The following is a 22,773-nucleotide window of genomic DNA, read 5'->3' on the forward strand; positions in this document are numbered from 1 at the left end:
AAGGGGCCCCACACCACCTGTGTTTTCCGTGTGTGGAGTGGTGGGGCATTGGCGAGATTGAAAATTCTCCAACTTACAGGCCGACCTCAATGCACTATTTAATTGGGCGACTATGTGGCAAATGAGGTTTAATGCTGGGTGCTGCTCTCGGCTAGGGAGTTCTCGGCTGTTGATTGGATAGATTGATAGCAGTTTAGCCATTGACTCCCGCTGCTGTCAATCAAATCCAATGACGTGGCCGCTGGGGGGCGGGGCCGAGTCCTACATTCGGCATCTATGGAGGAGCTGAGAGAGCCGCCGAGGGACCCCAGAAGAGCAGGTTCTGAACCACTCTGTGCAAAATGAGCTGCACACTGGAGGTAAGTATGACATGTTTGTTATTTTTTTTTTTTTAAAAGGAACCTTTAGTATCACTTTAATAATGGCATGCAATGCCAAGCTGTGGTTTCCAAAGTGAGCAAGGTCCTATCTTGTATTAAGAGGGGTATGGACTCCAGAGATAGAGACATCATTTTACCCCTGTACAAATCATTAGTAAGACATGATCTGGAATATGCAGTTCAGTTTTGGGCACCAGTTCTCAAAAAGGATATCAGGGGAACTGGAAAAAGTGCAGAGAAAGGCAATCAAACTGATAAGAGGCATGGAGGAGCTCAGCTATGAGGCTAGATTAGAGGAACTGAATTTACACTCTCGAGATGAGGTTAAGAGGGGGTATGATCAACGTATAAATACATAATGGGTCCGTATAGTGAACTTGGTGTTGAGTTATTTACTTTAAGGTCTTTACAGAGGACAAGGGGGCACTCTTTATGTCTAGAGGAAAAGAGATTTTATCTCCAAATACAGTAAGGTATCTTTACAGTAAGAGCTGTGAAAATGTGGAATAGACGCCATCCAGAGGTGGTTTGGGCCAGCTCAGTAGATTGCTTTAAAAAAGGCCTGGATTCTTTCCTAAATGTACATAATATAACTGGGTACTAATATTTATAGGTAACGTTGATCCAGGGAATATCCGATTGCCTCTCGGGGATCAGGACGGTATTTTTTTTTTTTTTTAATTGGTTGAACTAGATGGACTTGTCTTTTTTCAACCTGACTGTGACTCTGAAAAGGTCATCTCTCCTGTGGGGTAACCTGTGCGCTGGTGCTTAGTGACACAGTGCCCTGTTGGCTGACGTGGACTGCTGTTTTGATTTCAGTCTCGAGGGAACAAAATGCATACATGCAGTTACAAAGCTCAACAATATATCAGTTCTAAGGGCACAATAATTATGCATCATGTATGATAAAGAGAAGGAGCAAGACCTTCCAAAAATATTGGATCAAACGGTGGAACCAATATTGGAACTATTACCAAAGTATACAAAACTGGTAGAAAGTGTATAGAGGGGGAACCGCAAAAAAAAGAATCGCATTCCTTTTAATGTTTGAAGAAGAGGGAAGATAAAGATCGGGAAAAAAAAGAGTAAAGAGGGTGGAGAAAAGAAGCAAGGAGAAAAGAGAGGTTGACTGCTCTGGGCCAGCCCAAGGCCCTGGATACGGTAGTCGTGAAGGATCTTGTCTCAGGGTACCAGGAGGGACTACTCAAAGCCTGGGGGAAGAAAATGGTCCACCCATGGTTTCCAGATTTTGAGGTGTTTAGGAATTTTATCCTGAATAGTTGCTTTGATTTTGCTATGGATCATAGCCTGGGTGACCCCATGTTTAGTTTCAATGGTGCATAGAGAAGGGGACTTCCAGGCACGCGCTATGGTTTGTTTAGCCGCCGTCATGAGTTGCAATATGAGGCGGAACTGAGCTTTAGTACAGTCTATTGTGATTCAGCAATGCAAATGATGGGTCAGGATCAAGCGTGATGTTAACCAGAGTGGAGGCCATTTGGCAAATTTTAGTCCAAAATCGCTGCATGATGGGGCACTCCCACCAAATATGTAAGTGAGTACCTTCTTGATCACACTCACGGAGACACAACGGGAAGTAACCAGGCAAAAATGTGGCAATCCTTACTGGGACCAAATACCAGCGCATAAGGACCTTTTTATAATTTTTGTTTCAAGGGCTAAAATATTTTGTGGTGGCCCAGATGGCATCCCAATCCTCCAATCCTAGATCAATCTCAAGGTCTCTGGACCCCTGCGCTGTATAGGATGGCAATTTAGATGAAGGGGACGTGAGATGGCTATGTAGACGTGATATAATACCAGGGGCATGTAGATCAGAGTTACATAAACATTCATAAAGGGACTGGCTAGTGAGAGAAGAGTGTGTTCATATGATAGACCTAAAAAAAAGTGAGCAATCTGAAGATAATGAAAATATTCCCTAAGCGGAATCTGGACCTATTCTCGTAATGCTGCGAATGTTTTCAAGTCACTATTTGTCACTAAGTCACATATATACGGGTCAAGCCAAGGTCTTACCAAAGTCAAAATGAGGCTGGACTAGAATAGGGTGGATAGAAAGCTGAATGGTTTAGAAAAGAAAGGAGTGGACTGTGAGGGGACATGAGCTTAAATGAACAGCGGAGTTTGTCCCAAAGTATAAGCGAATGTTTTGTTACTGGGTTGGTTATAGGCCCACGATCTGTACGTAAGCATATTAGTTACCGATATCGGATAGAGATCAGGCGCCTCAAGGGCAACCCATAGCGGCGTTTTGGATGTAGCGTGATAGTGTAATCTGGGCCAGTTGAGCAGCTTTAAAGTGCTTTGGATTTGGACGGGTTGAACTCTAATATATAATCCGAAGCAAAATTATTCTGTAGTTTAAAAAAAATTGGGAGAGTTTTACGTGGGAAAGTGACAAACAGTAAAGTGTCATCCGTAATTAAACACAGCTTATGGTGAGTCGAGGCAATTTCTAGACCCTTAATGTCTGGGTTAGTTTCGAACCAAGAGCGCAAGGGGTTCAATTACAAGGGCAAAGATTTATGTATATAGTGGTTAGCCCTGTCAAGTACCATGCATTATAGGGAACCGTTCTGATCTAAATCCAGAGTACTTTAGGTATGCCTGTGGGTGGTCATATAAAGAAGCAATCCAACCCAGAAAATTGGGGCCAAAGCCCACCAAGGGTCTTTTTTACACTTCTCAGCAGGCCATGTCTACGCGATGGCAGTGAGGTGGAGATTTTAGAGGATGATATACCTTTGTCAGATAGGGAGGAACTTATATTCAGCCCCATGTAATGTATCCCCTAGGGGTGAGGGTGCTCCACGTTTAATATGATATATTTCCATTACTTCAGGGGCACCTTCCTCCAATATCTTTTGTGTCAAGGGAGCGGAGGCCTCCCAGACGATGCCTTGTACGGGGAAATGCGTTGGGCGGAGCACTAGTTCTTGACGTCACCACGCACAAGCTGGCTGGCTTGAGCCACGGCTGTTTGAATAATATCGTTTCATTGTCTTTGAATGTCAGTGCCTGTGAAGCTTTTAATAAATCTTTTAAAATGGGAATACTACACCATGAAGCCTCTTCTTATTTTTATCTTGTGATACATCCCAATGCTGGAGATTATTAAGAAAGAGTTGCCATCGCATTCGTGAGGAATATCATATGAATATAGGAGCATGCTGTATCGGAAGGGATACATACATTGGAGGAGTCCCTCTAGGAGTATTCACAAGCTGATTGATTCCTGGCTGAGCGAGTTTGATCTCTATAATCTGAGATCCATCTTATTCGGTAAGCGGCCCCTCTTATCACTTTTTCCGAACAGAAGTTTCAAGCCTTATCCTGAGTGTCAACATCACGGTTTATTTATTGGAGCACAGTATGGCTCCAATGGTCTGTCACTTGTACTTGTCTTCCAAATACTGTCGAGTTCTGAATGGTCAACACATTTTGCTTAACTTGTAGTCTCTTCAGGACCGTTGGTTTTTGGGGTGCAAACACTGTTATCATTAAACAGACACAAATTAGATTTGTATTAACATAGTATATCTTAGATTTATGTAAAGCAGCTGCATAGCTTACAATGGTAGTGGCAATCTGTGGAAATGTTAGTGTGGCAATTGTTAATGGTTTATATATACAAAGCTTATTGGAATATACAGTATGCATTGACCTTTTTATGAGTGTTTTTGCATCATGGTGGCTGTTCTGTAGATTCTTCTGGTCTTATGGGTGGACATATGCGTCTCACACACTCCTCCCTATCCATCTGTGGGAGTGTATGTGTGAGCGGCACCGCGTTGGGACTGGCCTTAAGCACTATTTATGGTCAGATTTTGGCCTTGGTGGTTCTTTTTTAGAGACTGATTGCTTCACGTTCCTTGGTGACCTCACCTTGGTACTTTCTGTATCGCAGAAATCTGTTTAAATCCATCCAGGATATTCCTTTTAGTCCTGACTCAGAAGATTTTTTTTTTCTGTTTGCCATTACTTCAGCTCTTTATACCTTGGACGTGGTTTGTATTAACAGGTGTTACCTGAAATCAACTAATGCGCTGTAAATCAAATACCCTCTATGTGTTCCCGGAAGGGTCACTTCCAAATCTACCATTTCTTAATGGATCCAATAGCTCTTTTTTCTTGAGTTTATGTTCTGAACAGGAAGAGTTCCACTGTGTTCACTGACAAAACATTCTACCAGGAGTGTTGTTGCTTCCTGGGCTATTCAACATCAGACATCAGTACCTCGACTTTGTAAAAATGTGACCCAAAGATTAGGTAGCAGTTTCACAAAGTTTTTTTTTCCGCAGAGGATGCTTCCTTTGGTCGGCAAGTTTTGCAGGCCGGTACGTGAGGTTCTAACCTGTTTTGGTTTAGATGTTTGGGGCCTTTTGACTTGTTGCCCTCCACTCATATTTGGTGCTTTAGGACATCCCTATCATAATCCGTATCGATTATAAAGATACCCTTTGCCCTGGGATGTACACTAAAGAAAATGGGATTTTTGGTTTACCTGTAAAATTCTTTTTCTTGGAGTACATAGTAGGACAAGGAGGCCCCACCCCTCTTCCTTTCTGGTTCAAGGCTTAACAAAAACCTGAAGTCTTATGCCTGGTACACACTAGTAGATTTACATTCAACCCAGCGGGCTGAAGGAAAAAAAACTAAAGGGCTCAGCAGGAGCCACTCTGCTAACTATGCAATGTTAGTACAGTGATCCCCCTGCTGAGCTATTGCGTTCGGACAGGGGGATGCACCCCAACCTCCCCTGCTGCCGGAACACTCCGGTCAGCGCTCACAGCCATTGGGAAAATTGCCTCCCAGGCATAATTGGGAGCCCATTGACAGACCTTTTTTGGTTATGCCCCTTCTGTCGGACCTGTTGCCGTACACTTGAATGTTGGCCCATTTCTATTGAACTGACCAATGCTGCCCAATGTTTGTCCCAGGTGTACTAAGCTTTAGATGGGGGGATTATGTCTGGGAGGGTATTAAAAGTAATATGCTACATAAAACCCATAAAATATGAACCTACTGCAACCTCAAAAAAGTGGGAGAGAAGACCCTTTGGGACTTTATTTTGATAGCGCTGTCAGCCTGCACATGTGACATTGCTAATAACCGCAGTGAAAAATATTGCCGTTGTTAAGAGCAAGTATACCTATAGCATGAAAACATATAACATGATAATGTGTATAAAGAACACAATAATATAATGCAGCCCCTGAACAATCAATATATCTTCATGGAAACATACAAAAAATCTCTGAAGTGCACAGATGTCTGACACAAGTGTTTAATTGCAAAGTGTTTATATTATTGCACAAATGTAGCTAAATGCATGCTTCCGTCTGGAGTGTTACCACACGACAAGCAAAAGGTTATATATAAAAATAAATAAAACAATGTATTGCTACACTAAATCAATTTCAGTAAAAGATGCTACTTTTTATAAAAGCCACGTACACTTGTAACTTAAAAATTGTGTGTATAGTAGATATGATAGTGTATAGAAGAAACACAATATCATACTGTAGCCACTAAACAGTGAAACCATCCTTATGAAGATGGCATATTGTAGCATCTCTTAAGTGCTCTAAGGTTTAACATATCTAAACAGAGTTCTGTGCTAGAGTACAAATCTAACAGCATGTGTACTTCCACCTAAAATCTCACACTGGAGATAATCTAGATCAGTGGTTCTCAACTCCAGTCCTCAGGACCCACCAACAGGCCAGATTTTAAGTATTACCTTGGGGAGTTGCAGACTAGAATACTGCAATCACTGAGCAGCAAGTGATATCACCTGTGATGTATTTCAGCTATCTTGCAAACCTGGCCTGTTGGTGGGTCCTGAGGACTGGAGTTGAGAACCACTGATCTAGATGGACAGGGAGCTACAGCTCCATACCAGTTTTCTTTTGGTTGTTCACATGTAAAATGTGTTGGGAATCATTACATGACACTCAATTGCTGTTTTTGATTTATGATTAATTTATCTTTATTGCATACTACATTGAAACAAGATTTGCATATCTCATAACTGATATTCCTCTACTGAATCTGCAAATCACTGTAGTAGCCACTTTTTTAGTCAGCGCTACTACATTGATAACATTAATCTTCCGGGTTCTGTGCAAGCAGCTTCCTCTCTGCGCACTGACCACAGGGGAGCATTCTTTCGCATGGCTGCCATTCATAGAGCATTTTGTATTTTTTCTTGTCAAAAATATTTTATTTAGTACAGTAAAATATATAATACAGATGTATAATGACAAATACAATGTTGTTCAGGGTTAAGAAATTTGTTAAGAGTACAAACAATAAATAGACAGTTTGGAGACGTATGTAAATATTTCTTTCCAGAATATCTGTACTATTGGACAAGACCACCAAATATGCATATGCATTTTGTATTTTTTCAGTGAATACAATGCGTTCTTTATTAGATGAGGTATAGAGAAGGGGCGGTGAAATCACAATCTCCACAGCGTCCATTCATGGAGTGCCTTGTGTTAATTAGAAAAAAAAAATCAATATTGTGAATATTGTGGTGGTCCTTCAGGCATGCGATATGTTTTCTTACATTGTGCCAAGCAGGACCAATGTAACTAAGCAAAGATATTTCCTGGAGTTTGAGTAAATTTTATATTCATCAGTGTTTTGTGTTTTCCTACTGTAGACGAGATCCCTACTGAGCGTATTTGAGGAAGATGCCGGAACACTAACCGACTATACAAATCAGCTGCTTCAAACAATGCAACGAGTCTATGGGGCACAGGTAGGCCAATGTGCAGAACAAGGAGCTAAGCAATATAAAGGGTTGTAATCTCTGGCTACTGAATGATTTACGGGTGACTATAAAGTTCCCAAACTTATAATTTGGTCATCTGATGTGGTATTCAAATGTGAATTAATGTAAAATAATAAAAAATACATTTCTAAAAAAAAAAAAAAAAATTAGAATTAAAGTTTTTAGGACTACTTTTAAAGACAATGGCAAAGTGCTTCTAACTTGCAGACATGCTTGTTATTCAACCTGGTTCTGGCTGGTGACATTCGAAAATAACTGATCAATAGGACATCTGAACTGATGTTTTATAAAGGCAGACACCCTTTTTTTTTTTTTTTTTTTTTTTTTTAATGCGCACCCCCGCCTGCCCCTCCCCCCCCCAAAGCACCTTTCAAATGCTTACTACAAATGGGGGTGGTATGCTTATATGTTGATTTTCAGTCTTTTAGCTATAGGGAGACGAGCCAGTGTTGCAGAAAGTATAGCTCTGATTTAAGATATATACACATTTGAAAAATATTTATTAGAAACTATTTGGAAGAGAAAAAAAATTAGCTGAGTAATTCTAAACTGACAGCCATAATCAGATGAGGTAAATCACCACAGGAAATGTCAAGTATAACAATAATCTCTCAGAAGCTAGAAAAATATAACATGTACAGTTTATGTAATTCAAATACAAGATGTTTATACCATATAATCTCTGCTAGCACAAGCTAAAGTATCTACATAACATACTCCCAATTCGGTTTCAGAAAAATCACTCTGCTAAGCAGAAAACCCATTAAGCATAGCTTATAAAAAGCCCACAACCGTTGTGAAAAAAAAATTACATTTCCACATATAGGACCCAGTGGTGGTAGTGTTCAGTGTGGCTTTTTAGACGCTGGAAAAAAGTGAACCTCAAACCTATCCATCCTAAACCTTAAATGCCTCCTAATGCCTTTCTTAAAGTGGGAGTAAACTCCCAGGTATGATGTTTACCTATAGATAAACCTATAATAAGGCTTACCTATATGTACAGTAAATATCTCCTAAACGTGCACTGTTTAGGAGATATTTACTTTAGTTGCAGCCAGGGATGTCACCAGCGCATGCGCTTTGAAGGAATGACACCCCCATGTTGTTCCCTCTGAGCCGTTGCGTAAACAGTGACTCCTGTGCGCATGCGCGGGAGTGACATCATTGCTGGCTCAGCCATTCATATTGCCAAAGCCCGCAAACAAGTCCAGGTGAAGATGGAAGCACCTTCGGCAGCGACCGTGTGCTGCTGAAGGGCTTCGTTTTCAGGTAAATCTGTCATAATGTGCTAGTATGCCATGCATACTAGCACATTATGACTTAAACTGCCTGGGGGCCCAATTTTTTTTGGATGCGGTTTACTACAAATCTAACCTTTTTACTTTAAATTGATTCTAAAGCTAAATATGTGTGTAGATAGATTAGATAGATAGATAGATAGATAGATAGATAGATAGATAGATAGATAGATGGAGAGAGTTTTTTTAATGCTTTCCTTGTATTAGGGTAGAAAATATTTTATATTTCTCTGTCCTCCCCCTTCCCTGTCTGAATGGGAAGAGATCCAGTGCTGTGGAAGGCTGCATCTCTTCTACCCTCTCTTCTGCTTGACTGAAATAGCCAATCAAATGCAGTGAGGAGGAAGTTGGGGGGTGGGGCTAAGTCCCACGGTGTGTCTTTGAAGTGCGGCTCCAAAGATGCACCGTTCGGGAGCGAGCAGACATTGTGTGCAAACAGCTTGCTATGGGGACACACAAAGAAGAGGAGGAGCTAAGATCGCCGGCGGGGGACCTGAGAAGAGGAGGATCAGGGATGCTCTGTGCATCACCAGAGGAGGCGAGTATAACTAACATGTTTGTTTTAATTTAAAAAAAAAAAAAAAAAATAGATTTTAGTAACACTTTAAAGTGTGTCCAAACCCAAAAACAAAAATTTTCATTTTGCAATTTACCAATCCTTAGATGTGGTGTCTGCATTTGTTTGTTTTGTTTTTTTTTCTTGCTTTTTGGCTTCTTTTTCCTTTATTTTTAATTGCTGATCCTGCCAGTAACACACTTCCTGTCTTAGGGTGTCTCCGCTATATGGAGGAACAATGGAGACACCTTGGGACAGCAGAATTGTTAACCTGTGGATAGGGTAGTATTAGATGCTCTAGTAGATTTAAATGGACCTCATATAAGTGACTTTCAAAAATTAAAGCAGAACTCCACCTAACACATTTTTAAGCAGTTACAAAAACAGATTTTTGTTTTTCATTTTGAATATGGTAATTAACTTAAATTACTAATCTTGAAGTTCCTGTAATGTAGACACAATAGGAAGGAAAATAAATCTCTTTAAGTGTCCTTGTCACCAGAATAAAATGTCCCCACTGGAGGGACTTCCCTCATGTTCTGTTCTGCTGAAAATGTTGTATTTCCATCACTCTCAGTCCTTACGGTGGTCACCAGGATCAGCGGATATTGGGAATCTATTTTGCATGAACGCAGAGAGCAGTACAAATGTGACGTTTGAACTCTTCTCTACTTAAACTGATTGTATAGCCTTGTCTAAAAAAAATTACAAACATGTTATACTTACCTGCTCTATTGCAGTGAATTTGCACAGAGCAGCCTGGATTCTCCTCTTCTCGGGTCCCTTTTCAATGCTCCTGGCCATTCCCTCCGGTCAAGTGCTTGCTGTGGGGGCAGCTGAGCTGTAGCTCCGTGTGTCCATTCAGACATGGAGCTGCCGTTCAGCCCCGCCCCCTCTCCTCTGATTGGCTAACTGTCTTTGACAGCCAATGGCACAGTTGCTGTGTCTCAGCCAATCAGGAGGGAGAGTCTTGGACGACTGAGGGACTCCTGGATATCGCTGGACAGAGATGGGGCTCAGGTAAGTATTAGGGGGTGCTGGGGAAGCTGCTACACACAGAAGGTTTTTTTTATCTTAATGCATAGAATGCATTAAGATAAAAACCTGCCTTTACAACTCCTTAACCACTTGCCGACCGCCGCACGACTATATACGTCGACAGAGCGGCACGGGCAGGCAAAAGGACGTGTATGTACGTCCTTGCCTGCCCGCGGGTGGGGGGTCCGATCGGACCCCCCCCCGGTGCCTGCGGCGGTCGGCAAATCTCCCCCGGCGATCGGAGGTGAGGGGGAGGCCATCCATTCGTGGCCCCCCCCTCGCGATCGCTCTCAGCCAATGGGATCATTTCCCTGCCTCTGTATTGTACACAGAGGCAGAGGAAATGATGTCATCTCTCCTCGGCTCGGTATTTTCCGTTCCGGGCCGAGGAGAGAAGACTGCAATGTAAGTGCACAACACACACACACACAGTAGAACATGCCAGGCACACTAAACACCCCGATTCGCCCCCCGATCCCCCCCAATCACCCCCCCCCCCCCCCCCGTCACAAACTGACACCAAGCAGGTTTTTTTTTTTTTTTTTTTTTTTTTCTGATTACTGTATTGGTGTCAGTTTGTGACAGTTACAGTGTCAGGGCAGTGAGTGTTAGGCCCCCTGTAGGTCTAGGGTACCCCCCTAACCCCCCCTAATAAAGTTTTAACCCCTTGATCACCCCCTGTCACCAGTGTCGCTAAGCGATCATTTTTCTGATCGCTGTATTAGTGTCGCTGGTGATGCTAGTTAGGGACGTAAATATTTAGGTTCGCCGTCAAAGTTTTATAGCGACAGGGACCCCCATATACTATCTAATAAATGTTTTAACCCCTTGATTGCCCCCTAGTTAACCCTTTCACCACTGATCACTGTATAACCGTTACGGGTGACGCTGGTTAGTTTGTTTATTTTTTATAATGTCAGGGCACCCGCCGTTTATTACCGAATAAAGATTTAGCCCCCTGATCGCCCGGCGGTGATATGCGTCGCCCCAGGCAGCGTCAGATAAGCGCCAGTACCGCTAACACCCACGCACGCAGCATACGCCTCCCTTAGTGGTATAGTATCTGTACAGATCAATATCTGATCCGATCAGATCTATACTAGCGTCCCCAGCAGTTTAGGGTTCCCAAAAACACAGTGTTAGCGGGATCAGCCCAGATACCTGCTAGCACCTGCGTTTTGCCCCTCCGCCCAGCTCGGCCCAGCCCACCCAAGTGCAGTATCGATCGATCACTGTCACTTACAAAACACTAAACGCATAACTGCAGCGTTCGCAGAGTCAGGCCTGATCCCTGCGATCGCTAACAGTTTTTTTTGTAGCGTTTTGGTGAACTGGCAAGCACCAGCCCCAGGCAGCGTCAGGTTAGTGCCAGTAGCGCTAACACCCACGCACGCACCGTACACCTCCCTTAGTGGTATAGTATCTGAACGCATCAATATCTGATCCGATCAGATCTATACTAGCGTCCCCAGCAGTTTAGGGTTCCCAAAAACGCAGTGTTAGCGGGATCAACCCAGATACCTGCTAGCAACTGCGTTTTACCCCTCCGCCCGGCCCAGCCCAGCCCACCCAAGTGCAGTATCGATCGATCACTGTCACTTACAAAACACTAAACGCATAACTGCAGCGTTCGCAGAGTCAGGCCTGATCCCTGCGATCGCTAACAGTTTTTTTTGTAGCGTTTTGGTGAACTGGCAAGCACCAGCCCCAGGCAGCGTCAGGTTAGTGCCAGTAGCGCTAACACCCACGCACGCACTGTACACCTCCCTTAGTGGTATAGTATCTGAACTGATCAATATCTGATCCGATCAGATCTATACTGGCGTCCCCAGCAGTTTAGGGTTCCCAAAAACGCAGTGTTAGCGGGATCAGCCCAGATACCTGCTAGCACCTGCGTTTTGCCCCTCCGCCCAGCCCAGCCCACCCAAGTGCAGTATCGATCGATCACTGTCACTTACAAAACACTAAATGCATAACTGCAGCGTTCGCAGAGTCAGGCCTGATCCCTGCGATCGTTTACAGTTTTTTTGGTAGCGTTTTGGTGAACTGGCAAGCGCCAGCGGCCTAGTACACCCCGGTCGTAGTCAAACCAGCACTGCAGTAACACTTGGTGACGTGGCGAGTCCCATAAGTGCAGTTCAAGCTGGTGAGGTGGCAAGCACAAATAGTGTCCCGCTGCCACCAAGAAGACAAACACAGGCCCGTCATGCCCATAGTGCCCTTCCTGGTGCATTCGCCAATCCTAATTGGGAACCCACCACTTCTGCAGCGCCCGTACTTCCCCCATTCACATCCCCAACCAAATGCAGTCGGCTGCATGAGAGGCATTTTTATGTCCTCCCGAGTACCCCTACCCAACGAACCCCCCCAAAAAAGATGTTGTGTCTGCAGCAAGCGCGGATATAGGCGTGACACCCGCTATTATTGTCCCTCCTGTCCTGACAATCCTGGTCTTTGCATTGGTGAATGTTTTGAACGCTACCATTCACTAGCTGAGTATTAGCGTAGGGTACAGCATTCCACAGACTAGGCACACTTTCACAGGGTCTCCCAAGATGCCATCGCATTTTGAGAGACCCGAACCTGGAACCGGTTACAGTTATAAAAGTTACAGTTACAAAAAAAGTGTAAAAAAAAAAAAAAAAAAAAAAAAAACACAAACAAAAATATAAAATAAAAAATAATAGTTGTCGTTTTATTGTTCTCTCTCTCTTTATTCTCTCTCTATTGTTCTGCTCTTTTTTACTGTATTCTATTCTGCAATGTTTTATTGTTATTATGTTTTATCATGTTTGTTTTTCAGGTATGTAATTATTTATACTTTACCGTTTACTGTGCTTTATTGTTAACCATTTTTTTGTCTTCAGGTACAGCATTCACGACTTTGAGTGGTTATACCAGAATGATGCTTGCAGGTTTAGGTATCATCTTGGTATCATTCTTTTCAGCCAGCGGTCGGCTTTCATGTAGAAGCAATCCTAGCGGCTAATTAGCCTCTAGACTGCTTTTACAAGCAGTGGGAGAGAATGCCCCCCCCCCCACCGTCTTCCGTGTTTTTCTCTGGCTCTCCTGTCTCAACAGGGAACCTGAGAATGCAGCCGGTGATTCAGCCAGCTGACCATAGAGCTGATCAGAGACCAGAGTGGCTCCAAACATCTCTATGGCCTAAGAAACCGGAAGCTACGAGCATTTTATGACTTAGATTTCGCCGGATGTAAATAGCGCCATTGGGAAATTGGGAAAGCATTTTATCATACCTATCTTGGTGTGGTCAGATGCTTTGAGGGCAGAGGAGAAATCTAGGGTCTAATAGACCCCAATTTTTTCAAAAAAGAGTACCTGTCACTACCTATTGCTATCATAGGGGATATTTACATTCCCTGAGATAACAATAAAAATGATTAAAAAAAAAAAAAAAAATGAAAGGAACAGTTTTAAAATAAGATAAAAAAGCAAAAAAATAATAAAGAAAAAAAAAAAAAAAAAAAAAAAGCACCCCTGTCCCCCCTGCTCTCGCGCTAAGGCGAACGCAAGCGTCGGTCTGGCATCAAATGTAAACAGCAATTGCACCATGCATGTGAGGTATCACCGCGACGGTCAGATCGAGGGCAGTAATTTTAGCAGTAGACCTCCTCTGTAAATCTAAAGTGGTAACCTGTAAAGGCTTTTAAAGGCTTTTAAAAATGTATTTATTTTGTTGTCACTGCACGTTTGTGCGCAATTGTAAAGCATGTCATGTTTGGTATCCATGTACTCGGCCTAAGATCATCTTTTTTATTTCATCAAACATTTGGGCAATATAGTGTGTTTTAGTGCATTAAAATGTAAAAAAGTGTGTTTTTTCCCCAAAAAATGCGTTTGAAAAATCGCTGCGCAAATACTGTGTGAAAAAAAAAAATTAAACACCCACCATTTTAATCTGTAGGGCATTTGCTTTAAAAAAATATATAATGTGTGGGGGTTCAAAGTAATTTTCTTGCAAAAAAAAATAATTTTTTCATGTAATCAAAAAGTGTCAGAAAGGGCTTTGTCTTCAAGTGGTTAGAAGAGTGGATGATGTGTGACATAAGCTTCTAAATGTTGTGCATAAAATGCCAGGACAGTTCAAACCCCCCCCAAATGACCCCATTTTGGAAAGTAGACACCCCAAGCTATTTGCTGAGAGGCATGTCGAGTCCATGGAATATTTTATATTGTGACACAAGTTGCGGGAAAGAGACAAATTATTATTTATTTTTTTTTTTTTTGCACAAAGTTGTCACTAAATGATATATTGCTCAAACATGCAATGGGAATATGTGAAATTACACCCCAAAATACATTCTGTTGCTTCTCCTGAGTACGGGGATACCACATGTGTGAGACTTTTTGGGAGCCTAGCCACGTATGGGACCCCGAAAACCAAGCACCGCCTTCAGGCTTTCTAAGGGCGTAAATTTTTGATTTCACTCTTCACTGCCTATCACAGTCTCGGAGGCCATGGAATGCCCAGGTGGCACAAACCCCCCCCAAATGACCCCATTTTGGAAAGTAGACACCCCAAGCTATTTGCTGAGAGGTATAGTGAGTATTTTGCAGACCTCACTTTTTGTCACAAAGTTTTGAAAATTAAAAAAAGAAAAAAAAAAATTTTTTTTTTGTCTTTCTTCATTTTCAAAAACAAATGAGAGCTGCAAAATACTCACCATGCCTCTCAGCAAATAGCTTGGGGTGCCTACTTTCCAAAATGGGGTCATTTGGGGGGGGTTTGTGCCACCTGGGCATTCCATGGCCTCCGAAACTGTGATAGGCAGTGAAGAGTGAAATCAAAAATGTACACCCTTAGAAATCCTGAAGGCGGTGATTGGTTTGCGGAGCCCAGTACGTGGCTAGGCTCCCAAAAAGTCCCACACATGTGGTATCCCCATACTCAGGAGAAGCAGCAGAATGTATTTTGGGGTGCAATTCCACATATGCCCATGACCTGTGTGAGCAATATATCATTTAGTGACAACTTTGTGCAAAAAAAAAATAAATAAATAAATTGTCACTTTCCCGCAACTTGTGTCAAAATATAAAATATTCCATGGACTCAACATGCCTCTCAGCAAATAGCTTGGGGTGTCTACTTTCCAAAATGGGGTCATTTGGGGGGGGTTTGTGCCATCTGGGCATTTTATGGCCTTCAAAACTGTGATAGGTAGTGAGGAGTAAAATCAAAAATGTACGCCCTTAGAAATCCTGAAGGCAGTGATTGGTTTTCGGGGCCCCGTATGCGGCTAGGCTCCCAAAAAGTCCCACACATGTGGTATCCCCATACTCAGGAGAAGCAGCTAAATGTATTTTGGGGTGCAATTCCACATATGCCCATGGCCTGTGTGAGCAATATATCATTTAGTGACAACTTTTTGTAATTTTTTTTTTTTTTTTTTTTCATTATTCAATCACTTGGGACAAAAAAAATGAATATTCAATGGGCTCAACATGCCTCTCAGCAATTTCCTTGGGGTGTCTACTTTCCAAAATGGGGTCATTTGTGGGGGTTTTGTACTGCCCTGTCATTTTAGCACCTCAAGAAATGACATAGGCAGTCATAAATTAAAGACTGTGTAAATTCCAGAAAATGTACCCTAGTTTGTAGGCGCTATAACTTTTGCGCAAACCAATAAATATACACTTATTGACATTTTTTTTACCAAAGACATGTGGCCAAATACATTTTGGCCTAAATGTATGACTAAAATTGAGTTTATTGGATTTTTTTTAGAACAAAAAGTAGAAAATATCATTTTTTTTCAAAATTTTCGGTCTTTTTCCGTGTATAGCGCAAAAAATAAAAACGGCAGAGGTGATCAAATACCATCAAAAGAAAGCTCTATTTGTGGGAAGAAAAGGACGCAAATTTCGTTTGGTTACAGCATTGCATGACCGCGCAATTAGCAGTTAAAGCGACGCAGTGCCAAATTGTAAAAAGTGCTCTGGTCAGGAAGGGGGTAAATCCTTCCGGGGCTGAAGTGGTTAAAGCGGAACTTAACCCAAAATGGGAAGGTTCACTTGTTCGCCACATTTGGCACCTTTTTTTTAAAGTCAGCAGCTACTGGTTTTGACAGGTACCTGCTCCTGGTTCTTGCTGCAGTGATCTGAGCAGAAGTTCGCCTCTTTTTTCCTATAAAAATAAGAAACCTGTTATGATTACCTGCTGTGTGCAGTGGATTTGCACAGAGCAGCCCACATCCTCCTCTTCTCGGGTCCCTTTTTTGGTACTCCTGGCCCCCCACAGCACGCAGCTTGCTATGGGGGCACCTGAGCGGAGTCACAGCTCCCTGTGTAAATTCAGACACAGAGCCCCCGTCCAGTCCTGCCCCCTCTGTATCCTGGTTGGCTAGCTGACTTTAACAGCAGCGGCAGCCAATTAGGGAGGGAGACACTCGTGGATATCGCTGGACAGAGAGGGACCTCAGGTAAGTGTAGAATGCATTAAGATAAAAACCCTTCGGCCTTTACAACCCCTTTTAAATGTAAACAGTCTTAACAAAGTGTGTTTAAAAAATTATTTTTGTATAGCTTTTTAATTATATTTTTCCACGTGGACAGCCATGTTTCCTCATACATGAACTGGCTCTGTTTCCTATTGATCATCTGAGCTCGCTTATCAGGTGTGTCTGATCGAAAACAAGACTTATTGCAATCTCTCTAATGTTGTCAGACACCCACAGTGCACTTTTCAGCCAAAGACCAATGCCATCGTTATCTCGGCTGTAGTTGACACGGTGAAGCTCAGGGCAATGGTATTTATTCATGGCAAGAAAGGGCTACAATTTTTATTTTTTTTATTGATCAATTTTACAACTTCAGCTCTTGCAACATTGTCTTTTTTTCAGACTGTCCTTACTTTTGTCTCCTTTACTATCAAACATATAATATCAGTTAAAAGAAGAACAGAATATTTATACAGTGACATTTTCTCCTTGTGTGTTGAAATTGTGCAGGTATTTGCTGACTTTGATATTTGTGTTCTTTTTGAAGAATGAAATGTGTCTAGCAACCCAGCAACTGTCCGGCCAACTTCTCTCATATGAAAAACAGGTACAAATATTTTCCAGATGAGTGGTTATTATTACGCTGTGTGTATTTGATCATAGAACAAAAATAGGTCAATGCGATTGTGCAAAGTCGTTAATATGAAATAAGAATATGAAGCTTAAAAAGCAAAAAAGCGTACAATGCCAAAAATTACAATATGGCCAAAAGGTTTTAGTTAGTGGTCCTATTATTATTATTATTATTATTATTATTATTTTTATTTTTTTTTTAATTGTTTTTTTTTCGGTCTGAAAGCAAATAGTAAGGCAGTGAATCACTGTGATGTGATAGCTTTTTGTCATTTCTTTTTTTTAAATCTTCAACACTCCTGCCATTCTACTTCTAATCCAGTCTGTATACTGTCATTGGCCAGGAGGATTCTTTATTGGATAGGGAAAACTAGTCTGCAGTCTCATCTGCTCAGTTAGGCCTATGCCACTATAATAATCCTGTTGCTGGTGACAACTGTCCAGCAGCAGAATTACCGAGAGGTTAAAAAAAAAAAACACACACACACACGTACACTCCTCCACCATTTCTATAGCATTTCTCTTTTGCTAGCAAAAGGTTTGTGATTGTTTTTCTGAGAGTTTTGGTATCTGTTTAGTTATCCACGATTATCATTCTGGTTATCACCCGGTCTGTCCTCTGGTTGTCCGCTGTTTGTGTCACCACTGCCTGAGCTGCATCTGCTCAGACTTTTGTCAGTTTTTCACCTACACGCTTGTTGTTTTACTTGCCTCTGACTTCATCAACTGACACCAGTTTGGCAAACCAAACCGTTATGCCGTGGGAGCATCACATACAGGAACCACCTTAAGCTGGCCATAGATGGTGTGATTTTTCTTTCATGCAACCACAGTCAGTATTGCGCTCTCCCAGCAGGGGGAGCAAGGGAAGCCATCCCTACTGGGAGAACAGTGATTATTGCTAGTGGCTATTCAGCTTTTGTTTCACTCCACATTTTCCCAGTTGCAGTTTACCAGAATGCTCTTTGGCAAACATCAGGCTCTCAGCAATGTTTTTTTGAGAGTAGCAGCTGCTTGTTCAAAGACCTACATATGGTAGACTCATGAACAGGGATGTTTGCCAGTTCCAGTGATGTCTTCAAGCCTTTAACCACTTGCTTACTGGGCACCTAAACCCCTCTCCTGCCCAGACCAATTTTCTGCTTTTAGAGCTGTCACTCTTTGAACGACAATTGCGCAGTCATACAACACTGTACCCAAATTTAATTTTTATCATTTTTTCCCACAAATAGAGCTTTCTTTTGGTAATATTTGATCAGTTTTTTTTTTCTTGATAAAAAAAATGAAAAAAGACTGATTAAAAAAAAAAAAAAAAAAAATACAAACCGTTTTATATTTTGTTAATAAATTTTGCGAACAACAGGTAATTTTTCTCCTTCATTGATGTACGCTGATGAGGCTACATTGATAGGCTGCACTGATGAAGTGGCACTGGTAGGCACTGATAGGTGGCATTGGTGGGCACTGATGGGTGGCACTGAAGGGCTCTAATAGGTGGCACTGAAGGGCTCTAATAGGTGGCACTGAAGGGCTCTAATAGGTGGCACTGATGGGTGGCAGTGATGAGGCACTGATTGGCACCACTGGTGGGCATTGATAGGTGGCACTTGTGGGCACTGATAGGTGGCACTCATTGCTGGCACTTACTACTGTGGGCACTGATTGGGGCACTGTGGCCACTGATTTGTGGCACTGGCAGGTTGCACTTGTGGGCACATATGAGGCAGCTTCGCCTCTTCCTATTCGGGACCAATGTCCCTTAAAACAGAAGCCGGCGATCAGCTTCTTTTCAGCGCGAGAAGAAAAAAAAAAAACGATTAGCGATCCTCTGTTTACATCACGTGATCAGCTGTCATTGGCTGACAGCTGATCAGGTAGTAAGGGGCCGGGATCGTTGACTCGGGTGATCACAGCGCGCGCCCCCTTCTGGGGGGCGTGGCCAGCTTTGAAAGGGGACAACGTCAATAGACGTACTCCCGGCAAAGCGGATCTGAACAAGCGGATCTGAACAAGTTAACTGTCACTCATGGGTTCTTCTTTACATCATGGAAGTTTCTGCATTGTGCCTTGGGAGTCATCTTGGCTGGGAGCCCGCTTCTAGGAAGAGTAGCCAAAGTACTAAACTGTCTCCATTTATAGACTATTTTTCTGTCGATTTGATGGATGCATAAACACCAAGTGCCGGTTCACACAGGGGTGACCTACCAGGCGAGTTAGACTTCTGACAAGTCCTGCTCCAATTGCAATGGAACCATTCTAATAGGAGCGACTCAAGTCACCCTGAATTAGAAAAAGGTTCCTGTACTACTTTGGTGTGACTTCGAAGCGGCTTGCATTGACTTCTATACAGAAGTCGTTTTGCAAGTCACGCTGTCTAGGACGGTTTCAGAGTCTGGTGACTTAGAGATTTCTTTGTATCCCTTTCTAGCCTTAAAGCATTTGTTAACCCAAAAAAGAAAAAAAAAAATTTCTGGTACCTTAAAGCAGACTAAACAGCACAGTGCAAGTGCTGTGTAATCTGCCCCCTCAAAATCACGTACCTGTATGTAATTCCTTTCTTTGGCTCTGGGGTGCGTCATTGCATGCCGCCGGAGCCCCGCTCCCCCTGTGATTGGACACCCGACGATCGTTCAGAGAGAAGCAGAACGGCGGTCTGCCTATGTAAACAAGGCAGATTGCCGTTCTGCTAGTAAGAAAGACAGAGATATTGTGTTTCTGCTAAGCAGAAACACGGATCTCTGTCTGTCTTCGGTTATGCCATCCCCCACAAAGTTAGAAAACACTCCCAGGGAACAGAGTTAACCCTTTGATCGCCCCTGATGTTAACCCCTTCCCTGCCAGTGTCATTTATACAGTGACAGCGCATTTTTTTCAGCACTGGTCACTGTATTGGTGTCACTGGTCCCCAAAAAGTGTCACTTAGTGTCAGATTTGTCCGCCCCAATGTCGCAGTCCTGCTAAAAATCGCTGATTGCCGCCATTACTAGTAAAAACAATAATAAAAAAAAAAAGTCCATAAATCTATCCCATAGTGTGTAGACGCTATAACTTTTGCGCAAACCAATCTATATATGCTGCTTGGGATTTTTTTTACCAAAAACATGTAGAAGAATACATTTTGGCCTAAATTGATGAAGAAATTTTGATTTTATTGTGTTTTATAGCAGAAAGTTAAAAATATTGTTTGTTTTTTTTTTTTACTTTTTTCAAAATTGTTGGTCTTTTTTTGTTTATAGCGCAAGCAATAAAAACCGCAGAAGTGATCAAATACCACCAAAAGAAAGCTCTATTTGTGGGGGGGGGGGGGGGGGACATCAATTTTATTTGGGTACAATGTTGCACGATCGCATAATTGGCAGTTAAAGCAACGCAGTGCCGTATCGCAAAAAGTGGCGTTGTCATGAAGGGGGTAGAACCTTCCGCAGCTGAAGTGGTTAATGGGTGTGTTCCAAAAGACACTTTAGAATTGTTTGTGTGTTATCAGCTGCACAATGTGTTTGTTTATCGTGACTTCGTTGAGGATCAGATGACAATTTTATGGCAAATTACTGCAGAAAACGAGTTAATTCCAAGGGGTTCACATACTTTTTCTTGCTCTTTACATGTTCAGGTTGGTGAAATGGGTTGTGCTTTGCTGTTCCTGTTATCTCATTGCAAGACTTATCATAATAGGTCTGTTTTTTGTAAATAATACATGGAGTTTTCAGCGTATTTTTTTTTTCAAGAAAAATGAATTTTATCATTTAAAGCAGAACTCTAGGAAAAAACAGAAAATTTATATCCTTTAAAACCTAAAATTCAGCTACGTTCTTTACACCTTCTTTCCAGAGCTGTCTCCTGCAGTACTTCTTTTCTGTCGCTAGATGTCAATAACCATCAAGGTTAAATGACAACCTGCATCATTCAACCCACTTCCTCTGAGCCCAGGCCATCATGAGCCCTACACCACCCTGTGACTAAAAAGTGAAGGAGAAACAGCACTGTTATTAGCTCATTGCACTTTTTTGCTGCTTTCTCCTCCTATCGGCATGCTCTTTGTCAGCTCAGCTGGTTCTTGTGCTGCTTCTTCCACTCGCACTCCAGCCCTGAAGTACAGAGACTGAAAGATGCTGATCCTAGGTCAAATTCAGGTACTTACCTTGGTTGCCTGAAAATACATTTTAATGATGATATATCAATTAATTTGTGTCATTTACTGTATATCTCCCTAGAGTTCAACTCTAAATAACAATGGATTTGGTCATGATGACTTGTGTCTTGTTGAGTCATGTAAAATGTGATTTTCAGTGATTCAGTCAATTTGTATGTTTAAAATGCTGTATGCATAACATCTTTACCATTCTAAGGTCTTATATTTTGGTTATAGCCTAGTACATGGGTCAAATGTCGGGCGACATCATAAAGACCGGCTGACATTCGGCCCATGTGTATGGCAGCCGGTCCAACAGAAGCCAGCTGTGCATGCTGAAAAACCAGCAGCTGTCCGGATCCCAATCAGCCAATGGCTAAGAGCGCTAACCGGCGTTTTTTTGGCGCTGGGAGTGTCCCCTGGTCAGAGCACAATAGCTCCGATCTGAGCTGTCAGAAAAAAAAATAGGATTTTTATAACAGCTTACCTGTAAAATCCTTTTCTTGGAGTACATCATGGAACACAGCCACAGTATTTACTGTATGGGTTATATAGGCACCTTTAGGTGATGGACACTGGCACACCCTAGACAGGAAGTTTAGCTCCCTATATAACCCCTCCCCTTAAAACTGGGAGCTTTGTAGCAAAGCAATGTACGTGTATTAGAAGAGGGGAGGGACCTCTGTGCTCCAGGAAAAGGATTTTACAGGTAAGCTGTTATAAAAATCCTATTTTCTTTATCGTACATCACGGGACACAGAGCCACAGTATTTACTGTATGAGATGTCCCAGAGCAATGCTATCTGAGGGGAGGGAGACAGCACACTGCACCCAAAGGCGATATCCTCATGCCTTCTTACAGCCACCTGATAGAATCTGGTGAAAGTATGGACTGAAGACCAAGTTGCGGCCTTGCAGATTTGAGCCATGGAGGCCTGGTGATGCACTGCCAATGAAGCACTAACAGCCCTGGTGGAGTGCGCTTTGATTTGAAAAGGTGGAACTTTCCTCTTCAAACCATAAGCTTGAATAGTTACTTGCTGAATCCACTTAGCAATAGTAGATTTCGACGCTGCCTGTCCTTTTCTAGGACCTTCAGGCAACACAAACAAAATATCAGTTTTCCGAACCTGAGCAGTCGCCTCTAAATAGATTTTGACTGCTCTCACTACATCCAGAGAATGTAGTGACTTTTCTTCCGTAGAACAGGGTTCCAGAAAAAATGAAGGCGGAACAATATCCTGGTTTAGATGAAAACCTGAAACCACCTTTGGTAGAAAGCTAGGATGAGGACGCAATACTACTCTATCCTTGTGAATGATAAAATATCACAAGAAAGAGCCGCCAATTCTGATACCCTTTTGCGCAGATTCTCAGGTATGAACCACAAACTGAGGCTCTGACGCACTATTGGCGACAATCGCATCGGAAAATCTAGCGCCTGGACTT

General features: G+C 42.3%; 1 protein-coding gene across 2 annotated transcripts in view; it reads left to right on the forward strand.

Annotated features, from left to right (window-relative positions):
* Window positions 1-22,773, forward strand: part of APPL2 (adaptor protein, phosphotyrosine interacting with PH domain and leucine zipper 2) — a 151,111-nt gene that overhangs the window by 34,508 nt on the left and 93,830 nt on the right. The window contains exons 2-3 of one of the 2 annotated variants that reach the window (XM_073620281.1): window positions 7,081-7,179; window positions 17,110-17,169. In XM_073620281.1, coding sequence (XP_073476382.1) covers window positions 7,081-7,179; window positions 17,110-17,169 — 159 coding nt within the window. Of the gene's footprint in view, window positions 1-7,057; window positions 7,180-17,109; window positions 17,170-22,773 lie in introns of both variants that reach the window. The other variant, XM_073620282.1, reaches the window with a different exon arrangement.

The sequence above is a fragment of the Aquarana catesbeiana genome, linkage group LG03 (genome assembly GCF_042186555.1).
Source record: "Aquarana catesbeiana isolate 2022-GZ linkage group LG03, ASM4218655v1, whole genome shotgun sequence".
NCBI classification, from domain to species: Eukaryota; Metazoa; Chordata; class Amphibia; order Anura; family Ranidae; genus Aquarana; species Aquarana catesbeiana.